The 13,628-nt window shown below is 35.8% G+C and overlaps 1 protein-coding gene and 1 long non-coding RNA gene across 2 annotated transcripts; one reads left to right on the top strand and one right to left on the bottom strand.

Annotated features, from left to right (window-relative positions):
* Positions 1 to 567: 567 nt before the first annotated feature.
* LOC149650665 (uncharacterized) lies at positions 568 to 2,210 on the bottom strand. The gene is made up of 5 exons (XM_089847263.1): positions 1,927 to 2,210; positions 1,670 to 1,841; positions 1,271 to 1,412; positions 1,049 to 1,194; positions 568 to 993 (listed from the first exon to the last, which is right to left on the bottom strand). Exons 1-5 carry the CDS (start codon positions 2,064 to 2,066, stop codon positions 652 to 654), a joined length of 942 nt encoding a protein of 313 aa, XP_089703389.1. The 5' UTR covers positions 2,067 to 2,210; the 3' UTR covers positions 568 to 651.
* Positions 2,211 to 4,325: 2,115 nt separating this feature from the next.
* Positions 4,326 to 5,127, top strand: LOC149650664 (uncharacterized). Its single transcript, XR_016370930.1, has 3 exons — positions 4,326 to 4,855; positions 4,932 to 5,021; positions 5,106 to 5,127. It is a non-coding gene; the product is annotated as an uncharacterized LOC149650664 (long non-coding RNA).
* Positions 5,128 to 13,628: the final 8,501 nt, after the last annotated feature.

Raw genomic sequence — 13,628 nt, 5'->3', positions numbered from 1 at the left:
ATTGCCACTGTTCCAATTAACGATTAATATTGTTACGCGTAAAGGAGTGCTAAATATGCATAGTTTTAAATTACAGTTTTTTTTGAGCCGAAAAGGTTTTGACATTTTTCCGTCTGTCAAGTTACATTTTAGACTCAAAACCGCCCAAATAACACTAACTCTTACTTTATGGCAGACTTATAAGGAACACCTTTGTGAAATTAGTAATTTCTACATTTTATAGTTGGTCTACGTCTATGGTTATTTTTCCTTTTTTCTTTGGGTCAACCCGATCGGAAAGCCCATTCATTTTCTGGTTGACTTGACTTGTGTTACTTTTAACTCGCAGTCAATCTCTGCCAGGACCCGCGTTTACGTTGGCCCTCGATAGATTAAGAAAAACGTGCTTGCAAACCTAACAACACAAATGTGTACTACAAGACCCAAGACGCGTAATCTCGAAAGGTTGACAAATTGATTTTAGTTGTTGTTGGGGTAACAGCTCGTCTATTTTGTGTGCGTGTATGAAAAGCAAAAGATACATTTATAAACTTAAATGAAAGAGATTTTTTTATTTTGGTAACGTTACAACAAGAAACAATGCACCAAGTCCGTAAAAAGTTGCACCCTGTTTTCAAAGTGAAGTGGGATTTGTTAAATATTTAAAACTTTTCAATAAGACTTAAGTCCATCTTTCAGGTAGTTATCTACACCTTCCGACACGAATTTTTTATACAACGGTGTTACAATATCTCGAATGAAAGGGATGGCCAAAGCTTTCAAACCAATTTCATAAAACATTTCACACGCGGTTCCGTACCAGGACAGTGGTAGTCGTATCTCCAGATCCACGAGTCTGGAAGTCCAGTTGAGAAACGCGGCGTAATCGATAAAATACGAAAATCCTCCAACTCCGATCAAGGTATTCTTCAAAATAGTCGTGTATTCCGCTTTCGGTTGGAGCAAAGTAGGCTTAACGTGTTCGACTATATCGAGACATACTTCACGTATGTCCTTTTAATTAAATGTAAAATTAATATTTCCTCGATTTGAGTTTAGTAGAGCTTACTTTAATGCTTCCTTGGCACATATTAAATTCGTCCCTAATACCCATTTGGCGTCCAATTACTCGCCAAACGAAGGCTACGGCTTGCAATTCGTCATCCGTCGCGAAAACACCCAATTCTTTCGGATATAAAAAGAAGAAGCCCTTTGCTAGGTGTACCAAGATAAAGAAACGGTTAATTTTGAGCAAAAATTCTGTATGACAGCCCGGAAGTTGTTAATTTACCAGCAAAAATTGTTAAATTCATTTCAAATTGGGATAACCATAGTCCATCATCTACTCGAGGGTACTGTCCAGTTTCGTTGAGTTTTTTCGCAACACGTTGGTGCATTCCGCGTACAATTAGTAATGACTTGAAAGCGGGGTCCTATCATGGGAGGAAATAAACCATAGTTCATTGGAAATTGGTTCATTATACAGAGTTTTTCAAAAAGGGTACAGGTGATTTTGAGTCCCATTTAATTAACTTAGCATTGTCTCTCAGTTTCATACTTAGTTTAAGGGGTCACATAATTGGTTAGGGTGTCCCTCAAGGAAAAATATGATAGAAATTACATTTTCGACTCTAAATTGCCCGTAGAACCCACGGTATGGGTTCCAAACACCCTGTAGGTCGTATCATACCTCTCGGTTGAACATGTCCCCTTCGATCCATTTGAAAGCGTGTTGAAATGTGTTGGCCACTCGTCTCTTGGCAACCTCAAGCCTTTTAAAGTTACCAGTAGCTACTAAGGGTGCCATTAAATGATCGTATTGACTCATGAAAACGGAACCCATGATGCTGGATAAATACACTCTGTAAAAGTTGTTCTCCATGATTAAAATAGGAAAGAAAAACAGGGTGACATGTAAATGAAGAATATTTTAAAGATATTGCTTACCCAATGGTATATCGTTTAATGATTTTACATCCTTTTTGATATTCTTCTTCGTCGTACCACTCTGGTTTTTCGAGCATATTATATCCATTTTCTCCTGGAGTTTTAATTCCTTCTGCGTGGAGAAAGTTGAAGCGACTCATTTTTGCCCACGTATCGCGACTAACTGATTACGCTTCAAACGTAAATTGTCGATATCAACAGGGTTTAACAAAAACCCATAAAACTCTTCTTTTTTATCGACTGTCAGAAAACAGACTACTTTGCATTGAGTTATTAAAAAAATAGCATATAGAGATTAAACATTTATCAATTTTAATATTTTTTCAACCTTGTCTAAAAAACAGTTTTGAATTAGGTTCCCCCTGAATGTTTATGTGATTGGAGTAAAGGTTTCTGGCATTAATGTTTGTGTAAGAGGAGGTGATTCGGTTTTGAAGTTTTGGTTAGTTTTCTTGACCCGCCATTTTGCAAGATGGCCGCGAATTCAAATATCAGTTGAACCAACCGGAAATGATAAACAACCCGAGTTTATTCCGTCAGGATCAGCCCGGATATCCTGAAGTACTTCGGTAAGCCAATGTTTTTATATACATTTCAGTACCCCATTTTGTAATATGGCCGTGGATACAATCTCTCTTATTGAGCACCTGGAAATTAACTATATATATTCCTATCTGCTCGTACTGCTCAAGATTGCGACGCTAAGAAGAATAATTTATAAGCATTGAGCGATTGCGTCTCTATTATTATAACCACCATCTTATTTATACTTGATGAGGTAATTTTTCTTATAATCATGGACAAAGGCTTAGAACAGACCCTAGAGCGTTTGATTGAATTTATACGCGTAATTACATTTCTAAATTAACGAACGTCTAATTAGTTTTTTTTTCTATCAAAGCTAGGGACCTATAAAAAAAAACAAAAATGTCAGGCAGGAAGGCAGCTAGCAAGCAGGATGGTATTTTTTTGTATAATTTCAGGCCTGCGCAAGTGGCCTTATAATTTCTCTTTGTCTTTTTACCATTGTCACTTGGAACCATTGTAGGCATTCAGGCGTGACAGTGAAGGGGGAAACACGAGTGTCAAAAGCAGGCGAGCTCTAAATTCCTAACGTAAAAGCCTTTTTCTAAGGAAATATGTTGTACTAAGACACATTTCGGGGCTCAAGTTAAGACCCTTTGAGGAATTATATCGGAGTTCGTTCAATAAATACCGTTGATTTTTGTTAGGCCCGTTTTTATTCGAGGTCACTATATAGCGTTTTAACGATTTTACCCGTTAATTTATTATGATAGACTTCGGTGTTGTTTTCTTAAGACCCTTAACACATCTCAGTTTTCTACTAGACCAACTTTCGGTTCGTAATGTGAGAGGTGGGAAAGTAACTTGTCAAAACCCTACAGCTGAACGTTTTTCAAGGAAAAGGTTGGGTAACATAATATAATACCTTAAAAGAAGGGCCTAAAAGGAATTAAACATTAAAAACAAATTGATCTATTATTACAAAATAATTAGTATTTAATTAGTCTTAAAAATATTCAAGGACTACTACATTGGTTTAGTGGCGGCGTCTGCTAGTCCGAACCACGTACCCCTACGGGATTGGTTGAATTCTCACAGGCTTTAGAGACGGACGGGGTATATTTTTGCTTTATATTTATAAAGAGGCCCTTCTTTTAAGGTATTTTGTGACCGACACCCCATGTTATCCAGAACTTAATAGAAACACTCGCTTGTGGTGGTGATGAGGCAGTCTTGACTTAATATTATTCACCAGAAATAGATTAAAGCAAAGTTATCTTAAACCTCGTAGAATGAAATCCGATATAGTAACGCGGCTTTACAACAGTTTTTGATAACTTAAGATTAATCCATACATTCTGGGCAAGACCCGAAGCGCTTCTCATCAATATAATGAGGCGATCGTGTACTTTGGCAAAGACTTATTCCTTGGGGAACTTCGACAGCTTGAACTTGAAGGTTTCTTTACTCTGATAAAAGTCTAAATTATTCTACGCTTTAAGCGGAGTTACTTCTGTTTTTATACAGTGCATAGAAACCTCCATTGAGGTGATACAATTTGAAGTTTTCGGGGTAGCTTATCATTTCTAGTATTTGGTCTCGCAAAATTTATTTTTCTAAAATATCAATCCTCTTTACACTAAGAAATCCATTTGAGTGTCAAAGGCGATATTGAGTATATAGTTTCATGAAACTGGTTTCTTTAAGTTGTGGGTAAATAAATATTTATTCTTAAAAATTGTTTTGGCATTACATAGAAATTCGGGACTTAAGAGATCCGGGCTTGTCCCCTTCTGTAAAAAGGGGCTCATTTTTTTGAATGAACTATCTTACATACAGAGTGTTATTTCAAATGGATATATATTTTTGTGGAGCCATAATCGATATTCTAATATATTCCAAATCGTGCAGAGAATCTTTGAAGATTCTTCGAATCGGAACACTGTACAGGGTGTTAAAACGGTAACTCTTAGGGCAACATGTCATAGAACATTTTCAAATAAAAATAGCCCATAAAACCCACTGTCTTACCACCTTTTTTGAAACACTCTCTCTATATATATGGAAGATATCCAACTTTTTCGGAATTGAATATTTTTTTTTCGAGAGAGTTCGGATACTTCTCAAATTTATTTTTTACAAAAAACAGGAGTGCGTTAAGGTGTAGTTGATATAGTTGAAGCTCAAGGCCAGATTCGTAATTCCAATTGAGTCCCGGTCAATTTTTCTAACTCTAAAATGGAAGTGTTTGGCACCTCGATTGGTTTTCCCCTTCTGGTTTTTTGTAAGGAACGTTCAAAAGGCCGTTACCTTACCCATCACTTTGAAAGATCCGCCTAAAAACACCATTGGGATTGCGATTCATTTTCGGCAAAGAGGTTTTGCTCCAAGTCCCTACATTACTGTACGTAGACTTCATAGCTTTGAATTTTTTTCCATTTTAGAGTTGAACTCCTGTATTGATTGTACGTGTTTACCAGAAAACAAACAGATTGGTATTGAAAATCTAACGTTTACCAGCGAAAAGGAAAATAAAGTGAATTTTTTACTTATCAATTCTTCTACTAATTGTAAGACCAATCTGCATAGTGAAAAATCCATGAGATATCTCCGAATGATTTTAAAACTCAAATAAGTTTTCATTCATTGCATAGATAATTTGAAATTATAGCACTTCCAACCAATCGCGTGGAACGCCACGCCTACTTGTTAACAAAATTCCCGATTCACGCTGACCTTGGGACGGTATCAACTGATCCACCTCTGATATTCTTAGCCATGGTTTAAATCTGACAACCTCTCATTTAAATTACAGGAACACTGACAGTTGTTAAGTTAAGCTCCCCCTGGGTTTAAAATACAATGTTTTTTCTTTTTGACAAGTCTTATGTCAAAAAATTTAAATAGAAAATAATGGACGTAATTAAAGGTCTCGTTTGGTTCTGTTGTTGAGTTTAGTTTTGGGACGTGAATTAGTATCTTAATCTTATATGGAGGGTAGTTTTCTCCCCGGCTTCATTTTATGGCTGAAGTAAATTCTGATTTAATAATTCGGCAACTAAGTAAAAATAGGCTTGTTAAGATGATGCTAGCTATACAGATATACAGGGTGTTTCTGATATGTATGTCTTGAATTAAAGGGGGATGTTCTTTGGGTGCACGATTTTGAGTCTCAAATTTTTTGGGTAAAATCAAAAGGTGGAATTTAATTCGAGTATTTTCGTATATTTTCTTTTAAATGAATTTAAAATTTTCCCCCCATGAAATCCCAACTTTTGAATGCGTCATTTTGTAAAGCGCAATGTGTACTTTGCTACCGTGTATGTGATGAAAAATAAGTCGACAAAAAAATTCATTAATTCCACGCGGAAGTATTGAATTTTATTTAGAAATACGTTACTGAAAAGCGAGTGATTTTTTTCTAGGCCTAGTACCTGCCAGCAGGTTTTAACGAGATAAATTTTAAGCAGTCCTAACTAGCTTCCGAAAAAATCCTCGTTGCGCAAATATGTCGCCAAAACGTTCGTCAGCAATTAATCAAAAGTTTTAATCTGACAAAATTTGTCAAAAAAGCAGGAAGGAAATAAATTAACCATATTTCTCGGTGTTACCAGTGTTACTGAAATAAATGGTTAGATGTCTTTGCCATAGGAATAGACCTTCTCGACGTAAAAAGGGTGTAGGCAAACCTCGGTGTCGGGACATACGAGGGGGTTGGTACATTGTCGTCTCTTCGCCCTCTCGTGATACAAAAAGGCTACTGCGCAGGCGCCAAAAAGCGAGATGGAAGCCTGAGTTTTACCCCCCGTGTCTTTCCCTTTTAGTTACGTGGTCTATAAATAACAGATACCTTGTGAAAAAGAGCGTAATCCTTTGAATGGTGGTCCCTAACTATCTACGTCAAAAAGCGTTTCCCGAGCTTAATTCCATCTCGGAAATGAGTTTGAAGTGAACGGACATTCCCTATACACTTAATTCTTAAATTAAACATCTTAAGATCTTATCTGAAAGTCCCGGGAATTGTTCTGGTTGTTTGAAGAAAGAGAAGCTGTCTGTCGATGATGGAAAGCCCTCTAAAGTTATTTTTTCCTGTTACTCGTGGATAACTTTGTAGATACTAGTTTACTTATTGGAGTACTGTTCCTAGCTGTCTTCGTGCGCTTTTTATCAAAAGGTAACGGTGGTTCAATTCAAATCGGTTCACATTAGATCGAATGTCAAAAGTCGGTAATAATTCTTCGTGCAAATGATCTTTATAAGTCTTTAATAATATTCCGTAAGTAAATAATACTTTTGCGTGAAAAGAGTTTAGCTCATTCATTTCTAAAGGTGAAAGGGTGTCAAGGCGGTCAACTCCATAAGCATATCATAGAGAAATGTCTGTTTGCGCTGGACGCATCAACGGATCTAGACATCAAGGAAACGACATTCACTCGGAAATTACTTATCTCCAAGGTGCGCCTTGAGAGAAAAAGAAATATTTGATATCCAGTACAATATAGGAGAAAAATATCCCATCTATTCGACCCTCGCCACACCGTAACTCCGAAAGTAAACAGGACTTTATGGCTCTCGCCCCGACGTAGATAAATTTTCTTTTGGCGCTCAAAAATGATGAAAAAGCCTCCCCTATTTGAACAAAAATAACAAAAATACAGTTTTTCTGTAAAAGATTGAATTTCGGTTCAATTTTAAGGCGACAATTTTTGTTTTTGGGTCATAGTTTAGACGAATGAAGTTTGTACTCGTATTTATATAATATCGTAAGCCGCTTTAGGAGTTCAAATTTTTCAAGAGCGACTTCCCTCTTATACTTAGAAACGCCAAATCAGCTCGAAAGCTTTTTAATTCGCACCCAAAGTCGAAAGAAACTTAGATAAAAACTAAAAAACTGCTGTCCTTCTTGAAATCTAAATTACTCTCTAAGTAGGATTTTGCTATAGCTGAAGTTATTAGAAATGAAAATTTTCTTTGTCTAGATTTTAATGTCAAGCACGTATTGAAAATAATTACGAAATTCTTTCTCGAAGTATCTAGGCGGATTTTGTGGGAAGAGCTGGGCACAAGATATGGGGGCACAATGATTCTTATTAGATGTATTTATTCCTGGTGTCACTTACCATGTAAGTCATCAAAGTCAACTGTTACTTGATCCAAGAACCAATAAACGTAAGGTTAATCGATAATCTCCATTAAGATCCCATTATTTTTTCCTATTCCACAATAAATATTACGGATGATATAATAAAAGAAACATTGAGTAGGGAATTCGCCGAGTACATCTTTGATGCTGTATTGATTTTTGATACTCTTTAGGGAGAAGATAGAAAAAGAAGAATGGACTGATAACCATTCGATATTCTCCTCTACATCTTTAGGTTAAGTTTATGGAATTATTTCCGTCAGCAAATATCTCTTCAAACTAATTTATATATCATTTAGTCGGCATTTTGTGTTAAAGTTTTAATTGCACGGTACTCGTTAATTACACACTTTCCCGTAACACTGTACTGTTAAATGACGCGTTCTTAACCTCGAATCGTTACAATTACAACGGAATCAAATTCACCAATTACAGCACGCGCAAGAATAGTTTAATGAGACATTCGCGATTCCCGACACGTATCGTTCCAGAATTGCGGAAAATTGGGTATCGAGTTATCCTTACCGACGAGGGGAAGAACACTTGATTGGTACGTGGTGTGCCTTCTACTCAGAGGAAGAATAAGTTACCTCGCTTCGTTAGATAAACCACTATGTTATTAGATATTTTAGGTTCGTTTCAGATGTGATCACAAACATTCCGACTAAGCGCTTTAACTAATTTTCACCAGAAGCTGTTTTCCATATATTGCGTCTTCCATTGAAATCATCTACATTATCCTAATATGTTATTCTCCCTTATAAAAGGGGATATAAAGCATCTGCTCCATTCTTCATCTCATCGAAAAACCATTTTCTTTACAATATCAAAAACTTAGAAAGCAAACTTTTACTCAAAAGGAAGAAAAGGTTTTCTCGTGTAGTTTTTGAGATCCCAACAAGGTTAATAGATACAAAGGGAAAGAAACCGCGCTTTAAATGGGTCAACGAGCACATTTTTTACCTGTAAAATGGAAAGAATTGAGTATACCAACCTTCCTTAAATATACGTTACCTTTGAAACCGTGGCACTCACATTATGCGTTGGAGTTTTATACGGAAAAACCTTCTTTTCTTTATACTTTATACTCTAACGAAGTAAGTTTGAGAAAGAGTTTCAATAGAGTTTCTATTCATAGTGAATTCTATGGGGAATCTCAGACAGTCTCTTCTTGTTTGGGTATCCCGAAAAATATAATACAATAGTGAAAGTACGCGGGTAGTTTTCCTCCATAATTTAATTTTTGAAGACCATTAAGTTTAACTTATAAGTTCTCATTATATTACTAAACCTAATTGTTGGCAATACAATGAGATTAAGATTAAGTTTTAGGCTCAATTAAACTCTAACAAGTCAATCGGAGTAGATAATGTATCGATTACAAAGGGGGCCGTCTTAAAGAGCAAAGTTGTGTTCTATAATTGTATAAGCTTTTAATTCCCAACGTTTCAGCGTAAACTCCAATGCATTTTGCGTGTTTCTTCAAATATTCTTACCAAATCTAATTTCCTATTGGTTCCCCTTTAAGAGTTGCGAGTAAATATTCCAGTTTGAAAGTACTTTGGAATACCGAAATGGTACGAGGAATGAATTCAAAGAAAATACCGAATTCAGCTTCCATCAAATTGGTTCCTAAGAAACGTTTTAACGTTAGGGCTAAGGTTGGGTTGTTTTTTTTTTCAGTTCCAATACCATTCTTACGGGGCATTCACTAGCTAAAAAGACTCTTTGCTGATTTATGGGTATTCCAGAATTGGAAATTTTCCTCTTTCAGGGACTCTAGGGGCTGTACAGTTGTTTCTCAATTTATTGTAAAATAGATCAGGCTCGAATCAGGGAGTCTACGAACGATGTGATGATTTCTTAACTACAAAACGTTTATTGTCTCTGTATAAAAAAAATATCGACGCTATCAAACCAATACTTTAATGGTCTTACGCAAAAGAACAAGTTGTTTATTTCTTTAATTCTTTTTTAAAAAAATAGTAATATTTCTTTTATCTTCTTCCAAATGAGACCCTAAAGTCCCCGTAGAGTTTTCCCTTTCCTTTTTAGCTCTGCCCTTATTTCTTCATAAGATGTGTTCACCATAAGTTTGTCACTGGTAACTTAGAATCTGGAGCTTGTCATGAAGTGAATGAGGTAGGTCATAGATTCGAAGTAAAGCGACATACGCCTGGTGAGGCGCTGCTGTCAAAGGCTTAGTACAGACCTTCTCGAACTAGCTCTCAATATCTCTCTAGCATTACGAAATAAAGCAAGCGTCATACTTATGGAATATATCTTATAAACTTAAGATAAAAAAAATATTTGAGAGGCAAGCCTATGAACGTTTGTGTGACGATTGCATTGCACCCTTCGCTATCTTGTTCCAATTTATTTTGAAAACTTGACAAGCGATGAAAAACATGTCCCTGCCGATCGAGTATTCTTAGATACGACTCAGCCTGCGGCCTTTTTAAACTCAATTTGTTTCTTTACTTTTAAAATTATCCAACATTGCGATAAATTTATCCTTTGAAAATAAAGAAGAGGCGAAGATATGACAGAACTAAAGAAGAAAAAAAACCACGAAGAGTTACTTTTATGACCGCGGGATAATTTCAAATGAGGAACTCTTGGTTACAGAGTTGGTTTTGAAACAATGCAGGCAACCATTTTTTTTAACGAGACAAGTTCTCTCCCGAAGACAAGCTTAATTCTTTGACTTTTTACGGTACTAGATGCTTATCCTCGCGGATGGTGATTATTCTTGTATTATGATTAGGTAGGGTTCTGAATTAATGACTGAAACCAGGTTGTTATCCTTTGCCAAAAGAAAAAAAAAGTAATTATTGCTAACAGGTGCGGTACTGTTTATTCTACAATATCAAAACAAAACGTTAAATTAAAAATATTAACAGGCATTAAGTAAAAAAAAACGTTACTTAGAATCCATTTTCGACCAACAGTTTTGCAATCACATTAAAGGGTCTGTAAAACCAACTCTGATACAATTGGGCCAATCACAGCGCCTAGAAATGTACGCTGTAGCTGTTTTAGAACGTATCCTTCCGATTTCGTTGCACTACGAGATAAATTTACCCTTAGTAACTATTTACTCTTTAAATCTCAATTTTACACGTCAAATTTTGAGTCCTTAAAAATATGTGTATTTAATCCCTAATCCCAAACTTCTTATGAATCTTCAAAATTTTATTTAGTCAAAAAATGATGTAATAGAAACTTTAAGGAACTTCTACAAAAACGTAGAGGGACATTTTCGTACACGTTTTTCGGTAAATTTCTTAACCTCTCTAAAAATTCAACTGAAGGAGAGTTTCTCTCTCTCTCTCTCTCTCTCTCTCCCCCCCCTCTCTCTCTTTCTCTCTCTCTCTCTCTCTCTCTCTCTCTCTCTCTCTCTCTCTCTCTTTCTAAATCCTTATTAGCAAAAGAAGTAGAACTGACTTGTTTCTATTTTAGCGCGAATTACCATCGGCTTAAACTGTATGTGACGCTTAGCGAAAAAAATAAAGCTTTATGGGTCCAATTAAGGGTACGAATCTAAGGGTATCTTCACTAGATTACAAACTAAACTAGCTAGTTCTTTGAAGTATACTAATGAATTCGTGATACACGATAGTGAATAGCCCCTTGATAAAACGCTGGGATGAAAAAACTTGAGAGATCAGGCAAATCATTTCCTTTTCCATGCAGCATCCTGAATTTAATGAGATGCCTGTGGAACTCCGAACACGGGCTACTGATTGGTTTACATTGTAGAATAAATTATGTTTTCATTATTATCCCCTTGTAAGTTTGTATCCTTACATTCCTCGGGAGTCTAGTAATTCCCATACTGTTCTTAATTATCCTTGTTTTAAAGTTTTTAACGACCTATTACAACTCCTTTTACTCTCAAAAATGTTGACCATTTTCCAAATGATATTTATCAATATTTAACTTAGTGAAATGGGACAAGATATTTCGAAGAAATAAGAGTTCTCTAATGCTTTTATAAAAGTTTGTACCGGATATTTTTCTAGTAAAAAACTACCCCGGGGGGAAATCATTTTGAAACAATGCGAAGTTAACTTTTACATTTTGGAAAAGTAAGAAGGCGTATTACATATTGTGTATAATACCATACATGGATAAGCTTCTTTTAAAAATGTTCCGTTTTCCCCAAAGATACATACCCGGATACTATTTCAAATAACAATACTAATTTAGCACGTATGTTTAGCTCAGTAGGTAAATGTGACAATATTTTTAAGATTAAATTAACTAGTAGTAAAAAGTCTAATAATTGATGTAATCAACTTGAGATTAAGATAGAGTCTAAATAAATCTAGTCCGTAGCAGTGTCCTTTTAAAAGTGTACAAATTAAGTAGGCCTACACCAAAATTTATCTTTTTCTCAAAAATATTCTCTCCTTTTAACAAATCCGTAAATGTTTGGGGGGCCCAGTTTTCGTTTGGAGGTTGGGAATATAATTCGACTGGATAAACCAGCCAGAGTTTCAAATTACCAAAAACACTATAATCAAAATTTTAAAAGCTTCATCTGGAATTAGTTTTCACATTCCCGCGAATTTTATAGAACATTACCATTTTAAGTGACAGCTATACACGCGTAAATCAGCAAAGTGTAAGAAAAAACGTATTACTAAACCCTATACCATAAGTTTATAAGTGATATGTTCCATAAGTATGACGCTACCTGTACTTCGTAATGCTAGGGACTTACAGCTCGAGCTAGTTCGAGAATTGAAGTCCTAAACTCGGTTACTTTTACAAGACTTCCATCTAGTTCCTATTTAGTCTGAACTTACTAAGCCTTGGACAGCGCCTCACCAGTCGTCGCTTTACCTCGAATCTATAACCTAGGTTACTTCATGACAAGCTCTCATAACAAACTTATGGAACATATCTTATGAACTTACGACTATACTAGGATCGGAGTAAATTGCTTTAATGCAACTATCAACTCGGATTTTTGGGCTCAAATCTCTGGAATCAGAATCATTCTATTTGCATAAAAAGGATGCTTTTTTCGTTCCTATTACCCTGTTAATCTACGAAAGAATCTCGTGTAGACTTTACCGGAAATATCTCGGAGTATTATCGACCGACGGAAGACAGAAATCTCCGTCATTACGCTGTAACAATAACCTTTGGGGACTATTCCAGGAAACTTTAACGAGATAAATGACGCTAGTTTTCAGAGAAGGCTGGCTCTTTTTGGGGGTTCACTTTCACCGAAATTTAATACCACGTATTCTCGTAACACGTACACCCGCCAATTGTTTGGGGGGTTATCCAGTAAGGACAGCGCAATACACGCGTACCTTTTTAGAGGTTTCACGGAATGTTGGCAGTTTAACGTATAAATAACCCTTTGACATGTTGCAACGCAATCGTAACAAATGGTTAGTGGCAGCTTTACCTTCTTAAACGTCACGGTTTTTACGAGCCAATGAACTGACGCTATTATCTGGGTACGGAATTAATCCGAACTCCTTCCCAACTGCGTCTTAGAATTATCCGCAACAATAAACTGAACCTCTTTATACACGATAGACCAACTTGTTGTCTTTGGTTACAGGAACTGTTCAAGTGAAAATTAAATGAGATCCGTTCAGTAACCCCGAGTAATTATTTTTAAGGGATTGAACATGAACTTGATTAATTTAATGACTTGCTATAATAATTGAAATAAATGTAATGATATAAACTTAGAAACAATTTTATGTATGGGTGTGAATATAGCTTATGAGTTCGATTTGACGTCGTGGTATTTTTAGCTACAGAGTGGAAAAGGTCAGAGTTATAGAAAGTTTGTTCCTTGGCAAAACTTTAAAAATTGTGACAAAAATAATCAACAACGTTAGTCTAAATATACGGAAAATGACCTCTGCTAATGGATGCTCTGTTTCCGACTTTCGGTTGTCTTCTAACAAAGGTCGAGGTAATCTACAGGGTGTTTCTGATAATAAGACAATGATTTCTAATTTAATTAAGGGGTCATCCCTAAAACACACAAATCATTACT

This window comes from Phalangium opilio, unplaced genomic scaffold, assembly GCF_054372755.1.
Source record: "Phalangium opilio isolate 3A_F unplaced genomic scaffold, DU_Popi_V2 ptg000082l_1, whole genome shotgun sequence".
Lineage (NCBI taxonomy): Eukaryota > Metazoa > Arthropoda > Arachnida > Opiliones > Phalangiidae > Phalangium > Phalangium opilio.
The sequence above is the reverse complement of the archived record's forward strand: the minus strand, read 5'-3'. Positions and strand labels throughout refer to the sequence as shown.